Source organism: Dunckerocampus dactyliophorus, chromosome 17 (genome assembly GCF_027744805.1).
Source record: "Dunckerocampus dactyliophorus isolate RoL2022-P2 chromosome 17, RoL_Ddac_1.1, whole genome shotgun sequence".
Taxonomy (NCBI): domain Eukaryota; kingdom Metazoa; phylum Chordata; class Actinopteri; order Syngnathiformes; family Syngnathidae; genus Dunckerocampus; species Dunckerocampus dactyliophorus.
The window spans coordinates 22402053-22424384 of NC_072835.1; the positions used below are offsets into that span (position 1 = coordinate 22402053).

The 22332-nt window shown below is 44.9% G+C and overlaps 1 protein-coding gene across 25 annotated transcripts in view; it reads left to right on the forward strand.

Annotated features, from left to right (window-relative positions):
* The window catches only part of LOC129170439 (formin-binding protein 1), a 48383-nt gene extending 29544 nt beyond the window's left edge, over window positions 1-18839 (forward strand). For 5 of the 25 annotated variants that reach the window (XM_054758017.1, XM_054758007.1, XM_054758010.1 and 2 more), the window contains 12 exons: window positions 372-500; window positions 2200-2346; window positions 4405-4596; window positions 5625-5813; window positions 8931-9026; window positions 10912-10926; window positions 11192-11227; window positions 12822-12931; window positions 13000-13132; window positions 13349-13470; window positions 13572-13732; window positions 15036-18839. In XM_054758017.1, coding sequence (XP_054613992.1) covers window positions 372-500; window positions 2200-2346; window positions 4405-4596; window positions 5625-5813; window positions 8931-9026; window positions 10912-10926; window positions 11192-11227; window positions 12822-12931; window positions 13000-13132; window positions 13349-13470; window positions 13572-13732; window positions 15036-15214 — 1509 coding nt within the window. In that variant the 3' untranslated portion in view covers window positions 15215-18839. The remainder of the gene's footprint in view (window positions 1-371; window positions 501-2199; window positions 2347-4404; window positions 4597-5624; window positions 5814-8930; window positions 9027-10911; window positions 10927-11191; window positions 11228-12821; window positions 12932-12999; window positions 13133-13348; window positions 13471-13571; window positions 13733-15035) is intronic. The other 20 variants (XM_054758016.1, XM_054758018.1, XM_054758026.1 and 17 more) reach the window with 14 other exon arrangements.
* Window positions 18840-22332: the final 3493 nt, after the last annotated feature.

Consider the following 22332-nt stretch of genomic DNA (forward strand, 5'->3'; position numbering starts at 1 on the left):
GCAGCGCACATGCTGTCTAGCTGAGATAATCTCATCTCCATCTGCTGGGATCTGTAATAGGCCTGCTCCTGCTGCGTCTCCCCTCCCAACCCCGCTCTACCACGCTTGCTGCAAAATGGTCAACACCAGCAAGAAGGCCAAAATTAGCCGGACGACCACCGAAACTGCAAATCTCAAAATCCCACCAGTCTGCAGCCAAGGGGGTCTCCTATTTGCTGCTGCCCTGCTACTGCCAAGCCTCAAGCGTCATGTTTAAATGTGTCAGCGTGCATGCACGAGTGCTCATACACACAAAGAGATACCCTATTAGATGCTTTTCGGTTGTTGTACACATGCGTCATTATAATATTTCTGTGTTATTCTTTCTGCAGGCACGGCAGCAAGCTCAGGTCAGGCACCAGATGGCGTCCGACAGCAAGAGCGATTACTCGTCCTACCTACAAAAGTTCAATCAGGAGCAGAATGAACATTACTACACGGTGATCCCCAACATCTTCCAGGTACAACACATCAGATTCTGCTCTTACGGGCATGTCAAAGCTACTACTTACGGTATTTCCTCAAATAGTGGTCAGTTACTCAACTGCAGAGAGTATACAGTATCTCACAAAAGTGAGTACACCCCCTAAATTTCTGCAAATGTTTTATTATGTAGCGCAACGATTCTTTGTCACGAGGTGCCATGTTGAACTTTGAGTGACCAGTATGCGACAGTGCGAGAGAAATTTAACACCCCTGCTCCCCATTCGCACCTGAGACGTTGTAACACTAACGAGTCACACGACAACCACATGCCAAATTGGGCCCGATTAGTCCAGTTTAACACGAGGGTGTACTCTCCTTTGTTGCAAGTGTATTGATTTCTTTTGAGAGGACAGCAAATGTAGACTGTAATCCAAGCTGTACGCTAACTACTTCACATCCCATTCATAAAAATTTCATCCAAATCCACTCAGAACACAAACAAACAAACAAACCTTGGCAGAGGTAATAAAAATCGGGAAAAATGGAGGAAAGACTGAAGATGATACTAATAATACACTTTTTCACCTATATCACAAAGTGGAAATGGAGTTTTTTTTTTTCTTGAATTATACTATATAACTTCTGGTAGGAAACTTCTTATAACTTCTTCTTAGTGTAAAACATGGCCTTTGCATCTTTTTGTTTTTCAGCATGTGGCCCTTCCTGGAAAAAAGTGTAGACACCCCTGATTTAAGTAAACATTCCACCTGGCAATCACGAGAGCAGTGGTTCGCAAACTTTTTACAGTGGCGCACCCATTCAGACATTAGATCTGAAGTCAAGTACCCGCTCATGTACTCTTGCAACTTAGAAAACAAACCTTATTATATTAATGAACTTGAAATATTGAACATAATTAATTGGTTCTTACATCTTATAGTAATTCCAGGTAAAAATGTGAATTTGCATGGTGACATTGTGATAGTTTGACATGAGCACTAATAAATAGACGTAAACATCCTACATATCTTTTATTCCAGTCTGATGTTGGCATCCTTCCATTTAACTGGCTTGAATTTAAGCTTGACTTTTTTTGTCCACTAACGATAGCTTTGGTTTAAGTCTGCATATTCATTTAATACCAAATTGAAGGGGAACTTTAAACAATCACGATAAGATAGTAACCCGAAGTACAAAAATACATGCAAACAAGGATAAAACCTCATTTCCGGGGGAATCCCCACTCACAGTGACAGGTTTTCATGGCTACGCCGTGCCAGGATTGGAACACCAATGTAAACAAAATACACAAAATAATCATCAAACTTGTTATTTGTTCATGTGATGCACACAGAGCAATGAACACCTTCGTGCAATGTCTCCTATCTGCTCCTTGTGCTATGAGGCCACTTGTAATTCTGAATGTTGGGCAAGAATTGTTTTGAATTTTTTTCACATTCCCCCGATTGCATTTGGCGTACCCTACACAAGTTACATTTATTTGAGGAAATACGGTGTATTCATGTCTTTGTTAAGATGATACATAGCTGCACCTCTTGCACTGTAAAAGTGTAGAGAGATTTCTGGAAAATTCCATCACATTATTTAGTCATTGGTCCTGCCATTAGCGGGAGAAGAAAGTGCAAAGTTTCTCAAAGTGCCCCCCCCCCCCCCATTTTTTTTTTTTAATTCGGATTCCCAAACCAATAACGCTTTCTGGTGGGTGCTTTGCAGAAACTTCAAGACATGGAGGAGAAGAGGATCGAGAGGATAGGAGTGTGCATGAAGACGTTTGCCGACTTGGACCGCCAGGTCCTGCCCATCGTGGGGAAATGTTTAGACGGCATGACGACGGCCGCCGAGTCCATCGAGCCAAAGACAGTGAGTACGGGCCAGGGGGAAAAAAAGAACAAAACAACGGCATGTTTATCTGTTGGGATGTCACATGTTGGCTTCCTGCCGTGTGACTAAAAACCATCCTGAGGGGATTCCATACTAGCACTTAGCGGGCGTGTCCGCCATCCTCATGCTGCAGTAAACAACGGCAAGCGACAACATGTCACATGACTCTTTACCGCAGGCCTTTTAACCCCTCGTCCCAACTGCAGCCTTCCGTCTCTTATGCTCTGCACATGATTCATTTGCGTCTTCCTGCATCTGTGGAGCCCAGTGGGGTCCTGACCCTCCCCAGTGTTTTTGTCAGAGCTGACACATTTAGGTCTTTTCCTTTCTCTGCTCTGGCACGGCTGCTCACGGCCCTCACTCTTTATCACGAGCTGTAAACACCAGAGTCAACAGTTGCCGTTTATCTCCAGACCTGCTGATTAGCTGGAGAATCACAGGAAGCATGCGGCGACGCGTTAAGATACAGCCTGCCGTTCTCTCTTTTGGGCACATTGAGACGAGAACAATCTGGCACAATATTTTGTCTCTGTTTCGGTAAAGATGACATCAAATAGATTCCCATTAACACACAAGTGAAACACACAAGCCAGTAGTTAAGGATGTCGCAACCTGGTCTTGTTATTTAGAGTTTAGAGAGTTATAGGAGTAATTTGTCTCCGCTGGTCACAGTCAACACAGCCTTGTCTTCCCCCGTGAATGTTTTGATATTAGTTAAAAATGGCCATTTAGGATTTCTGGATTTGAATGCATCTAAATGCATGTACTGTATATACCGTCCGTAGACTAAATTACAAGTGACCCATATCCCTGAAAAAACCTGCATGAGGCACCCATAACCAAAATTCATGTATACAGCTATACCCAAAACAGAAAGGGTAGTAACACTGCGCGATGACAGCACTAAACAAACACTATAAACAAACCAGGGGTCTCAAACTCAACTGACCTGGGGGCCACCGGTGCTAGAGTCATGAGCTATTCAGTCTGGAATCAGGTTTCTCTTAACTCTAAACGTGTAAAACATATCAATTTTGGAAATTATGGACCATTATTTTATTCAAAAAATAATACAGTTAGACATTCCACAGTTTTGGCATGTTTGTTGTTTTGTTTCACTGTGTTTCGGCGAGCGGTGACCTGTCCCACTTTTTTTGACGGTCCTTGAATGCACCGTAGCTGTGTGCGTGTGCTAACATTCTCCCACGCTGCACAGAAAGAAAGAGGAAAAATACAGTAGAGTGGCCTTTCACTTTATACCTGTATGTGGTCCCAAATGCTGATACTCTGTGGGAGTGCATAAAGGTAAGGTTTGATTATGTTATTGATGGCTAATGTGCATATTCGTTAGACGCACAACTGCAAGTTAATCCATGCTACCACACACATCAAACAGTGACGTTATGATTTTCTCTCTGAAAAATGTCATTTGTTTTGTGCTTTTAGTTTGATGTTGTTCCTGTCTTTGTTTTACACAATACATAATAAATAATGTAAATTAGATTGCTGTTAGATCGCCCCCTCTGTCCGCTGCTTTAAGCAAGCATTTACAAAGGGGGGCCGCATCGTATCATTCCCGTTGCTAGGAGTGCTTCTGGCTTCCCAGCATGCTTTGCGGCACTTGTGTGTTTAGAGTTTACATAGTTGTTTATGATTCCTCCAAATATTAGTAGTTTACTTTACTGCTGTGTTGGCATTTTTGTGTTCACACCGTGATTGTAGTAAGTGTTCTGTATTGTGACCACTCCTGCTCATTTCACTATATGACAAGCTCACGGCCAGTTAAGTTCTTGACTATTGCTTGCCCAAAGAGTCTCTTTAAGCGAGTTAAATTGCCTTTCAGCATCTCCCCAGGGTGCGCGAGCCGCACTTACACTAAATGTTGATGTCAGGTAGGGAGGGGGCCACATAATATGGTTGCGGCCCACGAGTTACAGACCCGTGCTTTAAACAATACAATTTGATACGGCGTGACTTGGATCCAGTATCTCAATTTAACTTAACTTAATCGCTGCCAATCGTGTTTCTTGTCACCAGGACTCCAAACAGGTGGTGGAGTCTTACAAGTCAGGCTTCGAGCCCCCGGGAGATGTGGAGTTCGAGGACTACGGGCAGGCCATGAAGAGGACGGTGTCCGACACGAGCCTGACCAACTCACGGGAGGGCAAGGAGAGGCCGTCGGGCAAGAGCAAGGGCAAACTGTGGCCTTTTATTAAGAACAAAAACAAGGTAACACACAGCAAAGGTTGCAGGTTGACAGACAGTGTTTGCAATTTTGATGGTGATTTATTTTCCTCCTGTTTGGCAACCACCCTCACTGACGTGGAGCATCCCCACTGTAACACACACTAATGCATTTTCACCTCTCCAACGCGGAGCGACTCATTGTGACCGACATGAATTAACTTGCCGCCGGACCTCAAGTAACAGTCTCTCTCCCTTTTCCACTGGCCGTCCACTATGAGCTGAGTTCTGACTCGTCTTACGGGCTGGTGGTGCTCTCGCTTTTAGACTACAGCATGAGTGCGTTGGGGGAGGACATCATTTAGCGTTGGTGCCTGTTGTATTTTGGATTAGTGCTTTCATGAGGTGTATGTGAGGTAATTGACACTATGCACACGCACAGTAATCACAGGAGAGCAAAGAATTAGTTCCATAATTGGTATGTTTTCTTTAATCCCGCGTCACTCACTTGTTGCTAGTTTGCTTTTGTTTGGGAAATGACCGGCCCATGCATGGCATCACTAAAACTCCACTCTGCACCTCTCCCGAACCGCTGGGGACGGTTTTTGGGACTAGTTATTAGTTTCTGTGACAAAGGCCTCAAATTGAGCTGTTCACGTCCTTAGGGATGAACGTCTCGTCCTAGCTGGCATGCCTTGAGGAGGATCCTAATTTAAAAAAAAAATTTAAAAAATTTAAAAGGGTTCCCAAACTGGAAGCCTGCATGCGCTTGGACTGAATCTCCATGGCTGCTTGCTTTGACGCATCCACGCATTCTACTCACGCTGCTCTTCTTTCAACATTTTTTTTATGTTTAATGCATTTCCACTGATAATATTGACATTCCCTCATTGATAAGGTTTTCTGTTAATTCTTTTAATATTTGTCGAGGAGGCTTATTTATTTCGTTTTGTGTTCCCTCCTCCTTGTCCTGACTTGTCCTTTTTTTTTTTTTTTTACCATGGGAATCTCGCCCCCTTCTTCTTCCATGATTTTCTTCCTCTTGTCCGTGACGGATCCCTTCTTACCGGTAGCTTATGTCCCTGTTAACGTCCCCACGCCAGCCCCCACCTGCTCCCCCAGCCTCATCCCCGCCCTCACCCTCTACTGTTCCCAACGACTCCCAGTCTCCCAAGCAGCAAAAGGAGCCCCTCTCCCACCGCCTCAACGACTTCATGGCGTCCAAACCCAAAATGCACTGCCTCCGGAGCCTGAGGCGAGGGGTAAGTGTGCGTGTTTGTTTGTGTCCGCCAAGCTTTGAGCATGCTTGTGTGTCTCAGTGCCAAACGCCACACCTTCCACACTGTATGGGTCAACTCCCGCAGATCAATAGCTCGCCTTGGAGCCGTCTGTTAGCGCTGCAATGTACTGCATTTCCTCAAATAATGTGGGCGTTTATAAACTCAACTCCAGAGAACAATAGACATTTATTAGAGGTAAGGCCTTATTTTGTTCAAAGCACAGTAGATGCCCACTACTTGCAGGATTAGATTCAGCTCCAGAACCGTCCCCGTTTCTCTTCAATTACCATTGTTCACTCGCAATGAAGCAAGCTAACGACTTAAATGCATTGAAGCACAATCCAGGTTGAAGCCCTAAATATGCCTCACACGCTTATGAGATGTATTTTAAATTATACAATGCATAGATAGGTACTCTCATAATAAAAGATGATGGATGAACCGATGGAATCAGAGTCAAGGTCTAGCCAAGGGTGTCCTAACTTCTTGTAGTGGAAAATGAAAGCATACAAAGGCCACTTTGATATTTTGTATACTGTAGATTTGAGGAAACACGGTACAGTCAGCATGCAGCAAACATGGTTGCCAACAACACAAGGTTGATGGTCCCCTTTCAACAATTTGTCTGCCACCCTTTTTGACAACTTTTCACATTTTATGCGGTGAATCAAAGATTTGAAAGACAGACTCCTTATTCTTCCATCCATTATTTTTGTCTTGTAAAAATAACATTTTTTGCAAATTGTGGCATGGCATAGTAGCATGCTAGTACAACAGACGTGACGGCGCTTTCACTCATACAATGTCCGGATGTCTTTTTCTTTTTTCCTACCATATTTCCCAAAGCGCTATGAATCAGTGGTACCTGTCTGACTCACCCGCAGTGTCCTCATATTGTGTCATCATTCTTCTTCCTCTTCACATTAACTCACTGTGACACTCCCACTCACCACCCCCCCTCCCCCCTGGCAGATACTAGCAAGCCGTCCTTGACACTAGCATCAACAGACCGCAGTTGCTCTTTTCTTACTTTCCTGAGGGCAGATCTTCTTTTGTCTGTGCACATGTAGGAAATAAAAAGGGGATTATAGGTTTTCATCAGGCTGAGTCACTGTTGGGATTGAAAAAAGGGCTTTCCTGGTTGGTGGCGTTATCAGCAGCAGCAGAAGCAGGGTCTCGCCGCTTGTCCTCATCGCCCAATCCAATCCCCCTTTCTGAAGGCCAAAACGCACCTTGCATTGCCCATCTCCACCCCTAGTCCACCCTGACCTCAGGAATGGGTGTTAACTCACATGTTCCTTCCGCACTCCACAAATAACATTCTTTGTTTACGCTTGTATTTTGAAAGGGCAGCCGTTATTGAAAGTACAACCTTCATGTGAATCGGTGTGAACATCTGAAAAGAACAATGCAACAGTGTATATATCATCAAGGAAACCATTGAAGGTCTGCAGAGAGAAAAAAAAGGAAGCGTGTGTATTTTTTTCTCCCCGTATGGCAGGAAGTGCGGGTTTTCTGAAAGCGGAAGTGTTGCGACAGCTCTTCAGAAGTGCGATAAAGAAGGCCTCAATCTGATACATCGTGTTTGACTCAGATTTCAACCATTCATGTTTGACCTTTCTTTAGAGAGAGTGCTGGACGGTCATAGGTGTTATTTAAATTAGGTTGTGCTTTTTCCCCCCATGTCTCATTTCATTAAATTGAGTCAGCTTTTACTGTGTTCATGTTTGATATGTTTCATTTTTATACATGTTAATGTAATGAGTGTTGGATCAAACTGGCACAGTTTAATCACAGTTTGGGTGCTTTCGGTATGGTTCCAAACTAATTCTGGTACAGTTTGGTCATGGTGATGATGATCCGATTCTGTTTGTAAACAGAATTTCTAGGCGCAGCCAAGGCGTCGAGGGGGTCCCGTTTGGGGGCCTTAGGATCTCGTCTCTGCTATTTGCAGATGATGATGTCCTGATGGCCGCATCAGGCTGTGACTTTCAGTGACTTTCAGTGTTTACTGGGACGGTTTGCAGCTGAGTGTGAAGCTTCTGGGATGAGACTCAGCACCTTCAAATCTGAGGCCGTGGTTCTCAATTGGAAAAGGGTGGATTTCACCCTGCGGGTTGGGAGCGAGGTCTTGCCCCAGGTGGAGGAGTTTTAAGTATTCAGGGGTCTTGTTCACGAGGGGGCAAAGAGTAGAGCCGCTGCTCTTTCATATCCACAGAAGCCAGGTGAGGTGGCTGGGACATCTAGTCTGGATGCCTCATGAGGCGTTCGGGAAATGCCCAGCCGGGAGGAGGTCCGGGGCAGACCTAGGACACGCTGGAGGGATTATGTCCCACAGATGGCCCGGGAATGCCTTGGTGTTCTCCTGGTGAAATTGGAAGAGGTGGCCGGAGACCGGGAGGTCTGGGCTCTCCTACTGAGACTGCTGCCCCCGCAACCCGGATAAGGGTCGATTGGAAGAGGGGGGCCAGGGAATGGCACGATTGCATAAACGTAGCCGAGTCATAGAATAACTGTCGTGGGCCGACACATTTCCTATTAGAAAATAAATACAATCCAAATGTCAAACCCACATTGAATTAATACAATCCTCGCAAGTAATGAATGACTGCCACCTCCTTGCACAATAGAAATAAGCAGAATGAATAAAAAAACAACAAGACTGGAAATGATACACAAATTCCAGGAAACTACAGTAATTCAGCAGCGTAGAAGTGATTGCACAAGCAAACGGGTTGGACCGCGAATGCTGAACCAGGTCTGTGCTTTTGTATGGTACGTATCCTCTATGTTTGAGTCTTCTTGTTTACAGAATTGGATTGGAACCGTACTGTACATACGCCTGACCAAACAAACCGCATCAAGTTTGTTCAAAATGGTGCTTTGTTGTTTAAAAGTGTGCTAAGGTGAAAGCACCCGTAAATGAAACCCCCCAATGCAATGACTGCGTCACATTTGTGCTTTCAAAACATTAGGGGTCCAGTCCACCATCAGTGTGTCTGTGCGTAGAGAAAGTGTGTCTTAGAGCTTAAGATGTCCGTACTGTCCCCTGAGATCTCCTTTGACTCAAACTGTGTTCTCTCCGACGACCGCCAACAGCAGCAGCAATCGCCGCGCTCGCTCGCTTGTCACAAAGAGCTCATGAAGAGGACTCTGGGCCGGCCCACGTACGCGTTTGAAGCCAGGCAATACGTCGTAAGTGTGAGCGAGGAGGGCGAGTAGCGCTCCCATCAAAGAGGCTACTGTCTGCGCCGTTCCTCTCGGTACATGTGACCGAGACGAACGAGCAGAGACGATGACTTCATCCTCACGCATCACATGTGCCAGCTTGACGTCCCGTGTTGTTTGCCGTGTTCTCCTGCGGCTGTTTTCCCCGGGCTTTTCCCCGCCGAGCTTCTCCCAAGGGGGTCAATTCACAAAGAGGATGCGGGCCGTCACGGACGAGAGGATCCAGCCCATCCTCTTTGTTTGATACCTGTTCACCTTCTTAGGTGGCACTGCGCGTCTGGGTGCTTGGAATTCACCCCTCCAGCGCTTCTTGTGTTTGTTTGGCAGACTGCTGCAGCGACTCATGATTTTCATGTTTATCTATGTATGTCTTGTTGTTATTGTTGGTTGGTGTTAAAGTTGGATAAGGCAGAAAGTCTTCAAGTTGTAAAGCGGAAAAGTTAACAGCGGGGGGTTAAGGTAGATGGTTGTTACTTTTAGCGGACTCCTCCAGAGTGCACCAGCCTGTGAGCGTCTAAACTGGATTACAAAGGCATCTGCTCCAGGTAAACACCACCTATAGGGCTACACCTGCGCTCTTCCTTGGATCCAAAACATCCCCTCTCATCTAAAAACCACGGCGCAGATTACCCCCAAACTATTTTCTCCACCTTGCTTTCCCAATTAGTCTCTCTGCAATGACGACTCTGGCCAGTTGGCAAGCTAACTAGTGCCTCTCCATCAACTGCCTCCTTGCTGGGATCTGGCTAACGTGCTTCTAGCGCCCTCTGCTGTCCAGTATGTGTCAGCGCGTCGGCAGCACAGGTGGTACAGGAAGCGAAGGGGGTAGTGATGAAAAACTCGATTCTTTTTACTTAGGTCTTATGAGTCGGGTACTCGAGTTATCGTCACAGAGCGCAAGCGCATAAACTTGCACCTATGAGCCTGTAAAACTCGAGTCGTTGTTGAGCACGCGGGAGTTAGTGAAACTCAGAATATTCATCAACAACTTGTAATTGGTCAAGCACCCGTAGTCAGTAAAAATCGAGTTTTTGTTAACTTTTGTTAACTCAGTGAAGTCTTCGTTGAATACCTGTGAATCAATAAAACTCAAGTCTTTGTTGAGCACTCGTGAGTCAGTGAAACTAGTCTTTGTTGAGTACCTGTAAGTCGGTGAAAGTAGAGTATTCATCAAGCATCTGTGAATCTGGGAAACTCGGGTCTCCGTTAACCTGTGAGTCAGTGAAACTCTGGTCTTCGGAGACCCGTGAGTCGGTGAAACTTGAGTCTTGGTCGAGCACTCGTTAGTCAGTGAAACTTAGTATTCGTCAAGCATCTGTGAGTCAGTGTAACCTAGGGGCTGAGTGAGTGAATCGTTGGTTTTGTCGAGTTTATGTTGCTTTTTCCACGAGGTTGATACATTTCTACAAATGCAGGTAGAATAACAGTTACACAATTAGTGACATGTTACGTTTTCAGGGGTGAGCAAGGCAACGAGTTAAAGGGGAGCCAAGTACCCGTGAGTCCCAAGTCAGTAAAAAATGTGTGACTTTTGAACGACACGTTCATGACTCGCATCTAAAAAGGGTATTTTTGTTGTGGTGGCGCTCACTGTCCCTTTATCTTCTCTGTGTACTCCTCACCTGCCTTCATCATCCTCATCCTTCTACCTAGCTGCCACGCACCACACAGCCATCTTCAAGTAGACGTCAGCAGACAAGAGAGGGCTCTCTGCAAACATCTTAATTTGTGTTGTTCTATTAAGGAAAATGTCCCTCATAATTCCCTGGTTGTTGACAGTGTTTGTGTTTCTCTCTCTCTCTCCTGCGCCTCCCCTCACCACCCCCCTGCCCCCCTCCTCCCCACCATGAAGCTTTCTCTCAAGCTGGTAAGCATGACCGTATGATAACCACACCACCGTAGCGGCATGACCATTGCACGCATGTCACGTCCTCCCAGTAACACAATGTGTCTACAGCGTTCTCTCAAAAGTCTTCATGTTGCTTTCTTTTTTTGGACTTTTGGTTTGAATTCATTTTGCTGTGACATAACAAAGGCTCTCATTTGTTATTTTTGATGCGTGTGTGTGTTTTTTTTTATGTTACGGCTGTGTTCTCCCCTTCCCATCTTTGTGTGTGGTCTCTGTGGTGCAGATCACACTCAATTCCCACGTCCGGAATCTCATTGAGGTGATCACATTTACTGTGTTTTAGCTGCTAGTCTTGTCTGGTAGTCCGCCAAGTGGACACGGCGGCGTGTCCTCGTAACACGTACTAATCCGAGCTTGAGTCGTAGATGCTCACTGCATGCCCAGTTTTTTGTTTTTGTTGTGGAATGCTGTTCTACTAATTCTGTTTGTGTCATTTCAAGTTTTGGGAAATTGACTGACTGATGTAGTTTTTACATCAGGACTATCAAGTCATTTGATACTGAGTCTGAAATGATGATTCCCAATAATGAATCAGTCATTACCATCCCTAATCAGGACTATGGACAGGACAGAGCTAGACCGGCCATTCCTGCTGCCTTTATGCTAGCCTAACAGACATCAAATGCATAGAAAACCAATGATAAACATCCTTAATTGAAGTGCTGCTGTCGTCATTGTTGGCTATGATACAAAACAATCACACACGATCCCTGTAGTACTTCTAGTTTTTGATTCATTGTGATGCCATAGATTTGTTTTTTTTAAAGAAAAACACTAATACACAACCACCTTAGCATGTTGTGCATGACAACTGACAAAGGGTTTTTGTTGTGTTGCATGCCCTGGTAAGTGTTGCATGCCGCTACGCTTTGGAGAAAGGGTAAGGTTGCCATGGTGACCTGGTGCCGTTGAACATGTGTCGTATCATCCTGACCTCCAGTCTGTAGCTCCAAAACTCAGTGAGATCCACAGTCTGGCCTCCACCTATCCAGTCCACGCAGGTTTAGCGACGCAAGCAAAGGAGTATACTAGAGATGCGCGATATCAGGTTTTTTTTCTAATCGATACAGATAACTTTGTGCTTCTCAAGACCAATGTGGTACAGATAACCGGTAGCTTTTTTATATCTACTTTTTTAATTTTTATTTAACTGTAGTTAGTGCTTGGACATGTGGATTTAACCAACTGTACCTGTTGGTTTGTCCTAATCAAATATGACATTACTACTACCACATCACTGCTATCAGGACAACCAGAGTATAGAGCAGCGGGAACTACCTCCTGTGGCCCAGCAGGTGCACTGTATTGGACACATGCTATGAGCAGCCGTCCGGGAGGAGCCACCTGGCATGACCCGGCAAGGTGCACTGTATTCGTGCACACGCTCCGAGCAGCTGGTGCGACGTCATGGAGATCTCTGGCAAACCATAGCCACTTCTCAAATGCTGCGGCGCTGGCGTTTCAAGTGGCTGATAAGGTTTTTTGTGTGCCTGATGGGTTTTTCCCCCCCTCATTGCAGAGCATGATTTAGCGGTATGACGTCATAATTCCCTCATATCGTGCACCCCTAGAGTATACGCTTTTGAACCGTCAATAACAAAGTTGAAATAAGGAAGCAGACGGGTGCGTGGCAACTGAATAAGTGAAAGGTCTCCCAGTATGACAAAAAGAGTATCCAGTATCTCCTTCAGGTCAGTTGTGTTGTTTAGCTCCACTAAGGGAACTGCACTCCATCCATCCCTCATCGCAGCATTACAACAGGAGATGCTGCACCTAACTAGCAACATAGTGTCAAAAATCCTCACAGTCGTCATCTTTGTTTCCGTTTTTTTGGTCCATTTCCCGTGTCTCAGGGTTCTGGACCCGAGGACTTCAGCCACCTTCCGCCAGAGCAGAGGAGGAAGAAGCTGCAGGCCAAGCTGGACGACCTCAACAAAGACATCCAAAAGGAGATGGACCAGAGGTTTGTCCAAACACGCTGGGGTTGCGATCATCAAACCACAGCAGACTGACATGGCTTTCTTCTCTTAGGGACGCGCTCACAAAGATGAAAGACGTCTATGTGAAGAACCCGCAGATGGGAGACCCTACCAGCGTGGACCCTCGGCTAGCAGAAATCGGGCAGAACATCGAGAAGCTCCAGTTTGACGTGCAGAAATTTGAGGCAGGTTTTCTTCTTCCTTTGCATCTTTCTCTTGTTTTATGGAAGACGTGAGATTCCAGCATCTCCAGCATCTCCAGCTGGACTTCTTCCAAGCGTGCCTGCTCCTCGTCCATATTAGGACAAGCTGTGATGCAGCTGGAAGTGCTCCACAGCTCTTGAATGTGAGGCTGTAGCCGCTTGTACAACACGCTAATCATGCCTGTGTTGTGCTTCCAGGGCTGGCTATCTGAGGTGGAGGAGAGGATGCCGTCCAAGAGTGACACGCACCGGAGAAGCATAGTCTACGAGAGCCAGAACAGCACGGCGGTGAACAACAACTGTGCGCAAGACAGAGAGAGGTAAGGTATACTCGGACAGATGATCCGGCTTGGTCGCCGCAGACAAACCCGGCGTTCATTTTCACGGCATATTTACTGTGTGCGTGTTGGCCCTCGAGCAGCCCGGACGGCAGCTACACAGAGGAGCAGAACTCAGAGACGCACGTCAAAGCCAACGCCAACCCCAACCCCACGTCCACCACGCCGGAGTTTGACGACGAGTTTGATGATGAAGAGTCGCTGCCCACCATCGGCACCTGCAAGGCCTTGTACCCTTTTGACGGTAACTACAGGACTAGACAAGACTAGAAACCAGTTCAGAACATCACAACTAGGATGGGAATTTCATCAAATTGCTCACTAGAAAAGTTACCAGTGAATTATCAAGTATTAATTTTCTGGTGTCTGGCTTGCGGCATGAGCATTGGGTTGCAGGGGTGACGCCGTCGCCAATTCGCCGGGCAGAATGACAAAATGTTTGTTTTTTTTAGCTTTGTGAGTATCAGAATGTATACTTTCTCCATTCTTACTGTTCTTTAATTTGTTTTTTAGCCATTTATTTGTTTTTTTTAGTCATGTTTTCAAATGTTCTGGAAAAAAAACTTAGAAGCACGTTGAACATTTTAGAAAGCAAAGCAAAAAAAACCCCATCCTGCATGTCAGATTTGTGTAATAGGTGACAAAACCATGTTATTAGTGTCATCTTTCTTATCACATAACGCCTTTTCACTTTTCCCCATTTTTGCTGTGTTTTAAAAATTAAATAATAAAAAATACAAAAATTTAAAAAAAAGGACACCCTTGTCTTCCAAAAAGAATGAAACCAATATTTTGTTAATGATACGTGCTGTTAATGCTAATTTTTTCCCCCACAGTGCCCCTAAAACTTTAATTTTATTTTTAGTAAAGGCCGCGGGCCACACTTCGGGCACCCCTGAGATAGACAGTCTCTTTATAATGTGGATAAAGGGAAAACAGGTAGCGCCAAATTCATCTGTGGTGACCCAGAGCAAGTTTCATCAGCGTAATTACCTGGAAAATGGACTGAAAGACTGTAAGAAAAAAAGCAGGATACAAGCCGAAGGAAGCACATTGAGAAATGATTGCTGATTGCTTGATTGCTGCTGTAACAAGTGAATTTCCCTGCTGTGGGATAAATAAAGTACAATACAATACAATGCTAAGCTAACAGCATGCATGCACTCTTAAGATGTGATACATATTCAACAAAATAGCTCTCCATGTTGATGTTAATGGTAACTACGGGATGCAAACAGGAGAAACCACTGGAGAAGCTTTAAAGCCGGAGCCTCGTATAAATATTAGGCTGCGGCCGCTTGACTGCTATCGCATGCGCAGGAATGTGAGGAGGAGTGTGACCTCCCTGGTGAATGTGCAGAGGAGGAGGAGTGTTGAATAGAAATGTTCATTTCTCCAGCGCATGATTTCAAAAGTCCAAATTTAGCCAAAAATTGGGTGGGAATCAAAAGAACCCGCAATCAATACGCAGTGAAACACACAAGCCCCACGAGTGACAAACTGACTTTGACAAACACTTCCTAACGAGGAATGTTGTTGCTTTGTAGGCCACAACGAGGGCACCATCTCAGTGGCGGAGGGCGAGCTGCTGTACGTCATCGAGGAGGATAAAGGCGACGGCTGGACACGAGTGCGCAGGAACGAGGATGAGGAAGGATACGTCCCCACGTCCTACGTTGAGGTCTTTTTGGGAACCAACGCCAAAGGTGCTATGACATACATTTAACAGACAGTGCGTATGTGTGTCGTTTTTTTCTTTTTTTTTTTTATACCGTCAGTCAGAATGGTGTAGTTCCAATCCACACAGTCCGCTACCACGTCCTGTCTCTTCCCGAGGGAAGGAGCAGTCCAGCAGAATTCCTCTTTTGTGCCTCATTGAGCTCAGTGTTAGGAAAGCAAGGAACAAGCACTGCAGTGCCACCTAGTGGTCAAAGACAACCTCATCACAAACAGTATTTGACTTTTTATTTGGAGGGGGTCAAGATTTCAACTGCTGTATTGTAATAAATCACACACACGTGAATGTAACGTGCACATTTGTACTGCTAATCGGAACGCATGCTAAATGTGTAACGACGACAACGTTTCAATCTGCTGTAAAGTGTTTTCAGATATGTGAAAAGTTATTTTTGTAGGTTACTGTTAAACAAAATATAGGTAAATCCCCATTTAAAGAGTGGCATGCTGTAGAGCTATAATATATTTGACTTTTTAATGACTATAAGTAGCGGCTGCTGTTTAAAATTAGCCTTGTAAATAAAGTCAGGCAGGTGCAGTTCACATGTGATGCACTTTAAATAAATCAGTAACAAGCTGAAACACACATTATTGTTATTATTGAACTTAAAAGACACCGCAAGAAATCTTCTAACATCCAACCAGTAATGTAAAATGGGAAGAAGAATGCTAACTGTATTAGCTTGAGCTACTGCAGTGACTCACTGTCACCCCCTGAGGAGTAAAGTGGTATACGTCTGACACTACTGTACCTTGTAAGTGGAAAGCTGAAATACACTTTTATTATTTTCTTAAAAAGACGCCAAAAGAAACCTTTTCATATCCAATAAGTAAAGGGTCAGAAAAATCACAGACGACGAATGCTAGCTGCATGAGCATGAACTACGCAGCTGGTCACTGCTTTGAATAAAATGCTGTAGTGTGACCCCCCCCCGAGGAAGACAGTGGTATTACGTCTGACATTACTGTACCTCGTAAGTTCAAAGCTGAAATACACTTTATTTTCCTTAAAAGAACCCAATGACATTTCCCCACATCCAATCCCAGAAAAAACACGTGAAGGAGAAGAATGCTAGCTGTATTAGCATGAGCTATGCAGTTGGTCACTGCTTTGAATAAGATTCTGTATTGTGACTCACTGTTACCCCCCTGAGGAGGAAAGTGGTATTACGCCTGACGCTATTGTCCCTTGCGCAGTAGTTTCCCCCCTCTCATAGTGTACGTTTAAAGTACATCAATGACTCACGTGGAGTTGGCTTGCTGTCTTTTTCCCCTCCATCGCCATCTAATGTTTCTTTTTCTTTTTGTCACCTGTTTTGTTTGTTATTTCCTTTCCTGCGTTGCAGATTCCTAAAAGTGCGAGGCTGGCTGAGGAGTGGCAGGGCAAGCAGCCTCAGAGAAATCACCGAGACGGCCAATTAGAACGAATTTTCCACGCCCCACACACACACACACACAGTATTTGGAGAAATCCAAATTGTTAGTGCTTGTCATCCTAACAGCTCCTGCCGTAAGGACACAGAATTCCGCTTTGCGACTAACCCGCATTGCTCTCAGCTCAGTGGGCGTGGTCAGAGAGAGGACCACTGGAGGAGGCCCCGCCCCCTGTTGCATCACCACCACCCCCACCCCATCCAACATGCTGTGTGAATGTGTGACTGCAGGAGCTCCGCCCACTGCGGGAGGCGGAAGTGCTCACAGTGCTTACGCTCATCAGTCCGTCATGTCGCTGGTGTCTGCTCCTCTCTCTGACCTGATGCCACCACGCCCCCGTCCACCCACGCTCCTCCCCGCCCTCACCTGCACAGCTCCCCCACTCCACATCCCCTCCACCCCCCTGCAGGCTAGCACCTTGGCTGCCATTTCTGCAGCCGTTTGGGTCGCGTTGTGGTGCGCTGCATGCTTGCCCTGTCTTCCTCCTCGCCCCCCTTGGCCCAAGGGGCGGCCACGGGGTTGGTGGCGGTGGGGTGCCGGGTCACCCCCCTCCTTCCCGCCAGCGTTTACGTTGAGTTAACCCCCCATTGCCTGATCAAACTCACATAACCTGAATGCCACCAGAGAGCATGTCAGCCACCCCACCCCCATGTCCGCCCACCCCTAGCGTCAGAACACAAGCAGGACCCCAAGATAAATAAGTGAGATCTTGATTGCCTTGTGTTCTGCTGTGTGTTTTACTTTTGTCTGTTGTCATCACAAACAACTGCTCCTCCCCGTCTACTGTATATGAGAATATACTGTGAGCCTGCGTCATGTGATCAGAATGAGACACTTCCTGCTCACTCTCCCAAAAAGCACCACACTGTCAAGACTAAACTCAGCCAGTTATGTCCAACCATCACAACGGCACATATGTCTTTTTTTATTTTCATTTTATAATTGACATTTTTGTAGGATTATTTTGAGCTGAAAACGCGTTTATTGCGTCTTCTGCCCGGGACGGGCCTGAAACCCTTTTACTGCAAATAGGTGGCGTACGACTCCCAAGTACGCAGGAGCGTTAGGGTCACACTAAAAAGAAAAACAAAAGTATCAAAGATGCTCAAGGCGGTCATGTTCCGAGAATAAAGTTGCGATGTTAGCAGGTTCATGCCGGAACGTTACAACAATAAAGTTGTAGTATTACGATGAATACGTTACTGGTAAGACTAACAGAAAAGTCATTTTATGGGAGTATTCAGAGAAAACCTTTAGAGGAAAACTGCACTTTTTTGTTGGAATTTTGCCCATCATTCACAATCCTTTTGAGACATGAACACACGTCTTTCTCTTTTCTGTGTGTTCTAAAGATATAAAAACTGCTAAAAAGAGGCAGCTAAGAATGCATGTAATGGGACACACCTCTGAAAACCTCCAAGCTTTTATGGTTTGATATCCATGATGTGAGCATGTAGTAACAGGCACATTCATGATAACGTGATATTTTGCCGTATTTTGGTCATTTTAAGCAGTAGCAAACCTTACTTCTGGGCGCATTGGTTTCACATAGCAACATAGAAAGGAGCGCTGCACCAAACACAGCAGCAGTGGCAGCAGCTCCAATATGTGGCGCTACCTTTCGGTAGTGGCCTGAGGCGTGACTCCGTGGGCGAGTGTGTGGTAGCCGCTAGCCGGCTGGTAGATAGCCGGTGTGGTGTAGCGAGGTGTCACTATGCCAGTAACGTACTTCTTCAGCGTGAGAATGTCACTGTAGTTTGATTAATATGCAGGTCACATCAGGTAAATGGAGTGTTGTTGGCAGTTTTGGGAGTTTCTTTCTTCTTTCTTATTCCCCCGGAATAGGTGTGTCCCAGTACGTACTTTCGGGCCTGCCTCTTTTTAGCAGTTTTTATATGGTTAGAACGCACAGTAAAGAGAAAGACGTGTGTTCGTGTCTCACGTAAGGATTGTGAATGGCGGGCAAAATTCCAACAAAAAAGTGCAGTTTTCCTTTAATGTTAATGCAGCAAAATCAAAAAAAGATGCCATAATTCTACCAACCAATGTTTGAAACAAAAATGTTGTAATATTAGGAGAAACAAAGGCAACGTTACGAGAATTAAGTCGTAATTTATATATATGTATATATATATATGTATGTATATATATATATATATATATATATATATATATATATATATATATATATATATATATATGTATATATATATATATAATATAAAAAAAAATATACATTTTTATGATGAAACTTTCTCTGAGGAAAAGGCTTCTTGAGACGTCATCTGTACTTCTGTGTAGAAGGTGTCGGACGTTTCGCTCCTCATCCGAAGAGCTTCGTCAGCAAACTAATAAGTGCTGGTAGCTTAGGCCTTAAATACAGTAAGAGTGGGCGGAATTGGTGTGCCAACACCCTCCTCCTATTGGTTCGTTACACTAAGCCTGGGCGGAGCTTTCTCTGCTTTATTCTTGTAAAATGTCACCTTTTTCTGGCAACATTGCCCCTTTTTTTACTCTTAAAATGAGGAAAAGTTGTATTATTTCTGTTCAGTGAGGCCCTAATGCTCCTTGGTAAACTAACCACTTCTGATGACAGACAAACATGAAACTGCTTGTACAGTGGACCCATGACAGAGTATATAAATGAATATATGAATAAAGATGAAAATTGAATAAAAACATCTATTTTAACTTTTGAGGGGAACGTGCCCTCTCCTGCATTGTGCTTTGCAAAAGTTAAGACTACCACATGGTGTGTTTTTGCACTTTGTCTCCTGTGTTCCGTTTGGTAGACCTTTGCTTGTGTTTTCTGGAGCACTGAATACTTTGTATTGTGTTTACTGTGCCAATTAAATATGCCTGGAAAGTCACCTGTGTCTTGTCTTTGTCTTCCGTCTTTAACACCGTCCTCCCGTTTTAGTAGAGTATTTTAATTAGCATGAAACAAAGAAAGGGGAGGCGCCGGACTTTTTGCGCATGAGCTCTGTGTCGAGTGAATTGAGTACCCCATTCACGCAGGTTTCCGTGAATACGCTCTGCGTTCAGGGAGTGACTCATAACTTGTGTCCGGTAAAAGGAATCGAGTTTACCATCCCTAGTCTGAAACATCAGTGTATGACGTCACATCCGGTTGTCAGCCCTGCCTCAAAAGAAATGGGGAGTAAACAAGCGTATTAGAAATACCGCACAGATTAACCGTTATCGCACGTGAAAACCGTTCAAATGTGTATTTGGGAAAGTGTTATTACTACGATAGTCTATCATGACGGAAAGAAAGTTTGGGAAACGCCGAGAAACCACCTTTTACGGCGTAGAGGCTCTCCGAGTGGAGCCCAGTAAACGCGCCCCAGTTTAAAGTGAGCCATCAATAAACCCAGTTTATACTAAAAACAATGTAAAACACTGTTGGAACTCGAAAATGTGAAATGTAGCCACCTGGAAGAATGTCCAGCGATGCTCCACGAAGGGAGCTGGTTAGCTTCTGGCAGCCCCGGAATTAGTACGTAAAATCCGTCTGAAAATTGGTTATGGAGCTCAAACAGTGCAGCGAAACGATGGAGAACATATACCTGAATGTATTCATGCACACTGATGGGGTGTAAGAAGGCAAATTGACATGTTAGAAGCAATTAGTCTTGTTTTCAACTATTTTGAAACATACTGTGTATGTTGCCCTCTGCTCACCGAAACTCCCTGTAGGTCACGTGGTTGAAACCCAGTAATGCATTGGCATGTTACAACACAATATGTGACGTCATCTATTGGATGCGCGGAAAAGTGCAGTTCTCCTTCCAGCCACCAGAGGACACTCACGTTGCATCCCAAGAGTTGATCGCTTCTTTTTTTCAATTCGATTTTGCTGAACTGTCAGAGTGTTTGTTGACTTTGGCGTCAGCGATTCTTTGACATCTATTTGTTGGCTTTGTTTGTGCTACATCGAAGTCACGTTTGGAGCTCTTTAAAAGTATTTGATTACACAAAGTGACTAATGCGGTAGTATTACACACACATCTGGTTTGACAATCAAGGTCAAGCAGCTGCCTTAGTCCCAGTTGCTGCCCCCTCCCCGCACACGAATATGCAGATGCATGCTGTGCTGCGCAGATGCAACCCTCAGCTCCTCCCTCAAACTGCTTCATTCACCTTTGACCCCGCTCAACCACCCCACCCCCTACCCCACTGGCTCTTCTCCCTAACTTTCCTCCTCTGAGAACGACATTTTTATCCCCTTTAAAGCTTCATGAAGCTGCATTTTTTTTTGGATGAATCTTCACAAGCTACACGTGTCGTTCAAACTTCGCCCCTGTGACGTTCCGCCTTGTCGGATATTTATCCATTGGTTCAGCGGCCCCGGGGTGATATTTTTCCCTTGCACACGGAAACATCTGGGCTTTTCCACCAGGCCACACGGCGAGAGCAACTGGTTGCCACGGTTATGATGCTGTTGCTAAGCGGCCGACTGACAGACAAAGTGAAGGCCAGCCACATCCTTCACGTTTGTGGGCCGAGAGGTCGGAAATAATCTGTTCCAGGGTCAAACTGTGGCCAGCATGCACCTTCATGAAGTGTACAGGCAGTGCCACTAAACGTAACCTAAGCGAGGACATGAGGGTTCCATGTTGGTGGGGCAGGTTTTCTGGCAGCTTTTTCCCGCCATGAGCTTCCTGTCTGGACTGCTGATGGCAAAAGCACACCTATGGAGATCACCCCCCGCTCCCTCCCCGAAAAAGTCCATGTGTGAAACACATCAACGCTCGCTCAACATACAACAGGAGGCTTTTGTTTGGAGCTCTCTAAAGCTATCACATGACCACATGGGCACATAACCACGACACCAGTCAAGCTCCATCAAGCTAGTGTCTGGTTTCTTTTTTTACACTTCCAAAATGTTCAAATATGACCTAAAACACTGCCTGGACACTCCAACGTATAAGGATGGCCACAGTTTGACTCTGGAACAGACTATTTCTATTCCATGATTTCCAAAATGTAAAGAAACTGGATATTGTGTTCCATTTCAGATGCTTGGGAGGAGGATTGTGTGGTTTATGATCGCCAGGAAGGAAGAAGTCACCTTTAAAGAAGCCCCGCCCACCATTGCTCCGCCTCCTCACCATAAAAAACTCACATCCCAGCAGGGACCTTTCCACCAGTGCACATTATAGTTTGCTGTCAGCCAAATGCTGCCCCTGGTGGCCATATTTATAACCATTTTGTATTCACGCGATGACATCTGGTTACCGACTTTCAGAGACTTCTGTTGATGATTTTTGCCGATGGACCCAAATAGTATCAATACTAAGGGTAGTACTAGTACTGTATTGATACTAGCGTGATGAGATTGATGTTTAATTTCTTGTTTTGTTTATTTTCACAAATGTGGTTTTGTTTTTTTTCACATTTTCGATGTTATATTTATATATTGCTACATTTATTAGTATTATATATTATTTTGTGCCCTGCGATTGGCTGGCGACCAATCCAGGGTGTACCCTGGGATAGGCTCCAGCATCCCCGCGTGACCCTACTGATGATAAGCGGCATAGAAAATGATGGATGGATATATTTATTTATTTTTACACTGTCTTATATTGCTGTATTTTTAGAAATGAATTAGATTAATTATAATGATATTAGTTATCTATAAATAAATACATGAATTGTGAAAAATCT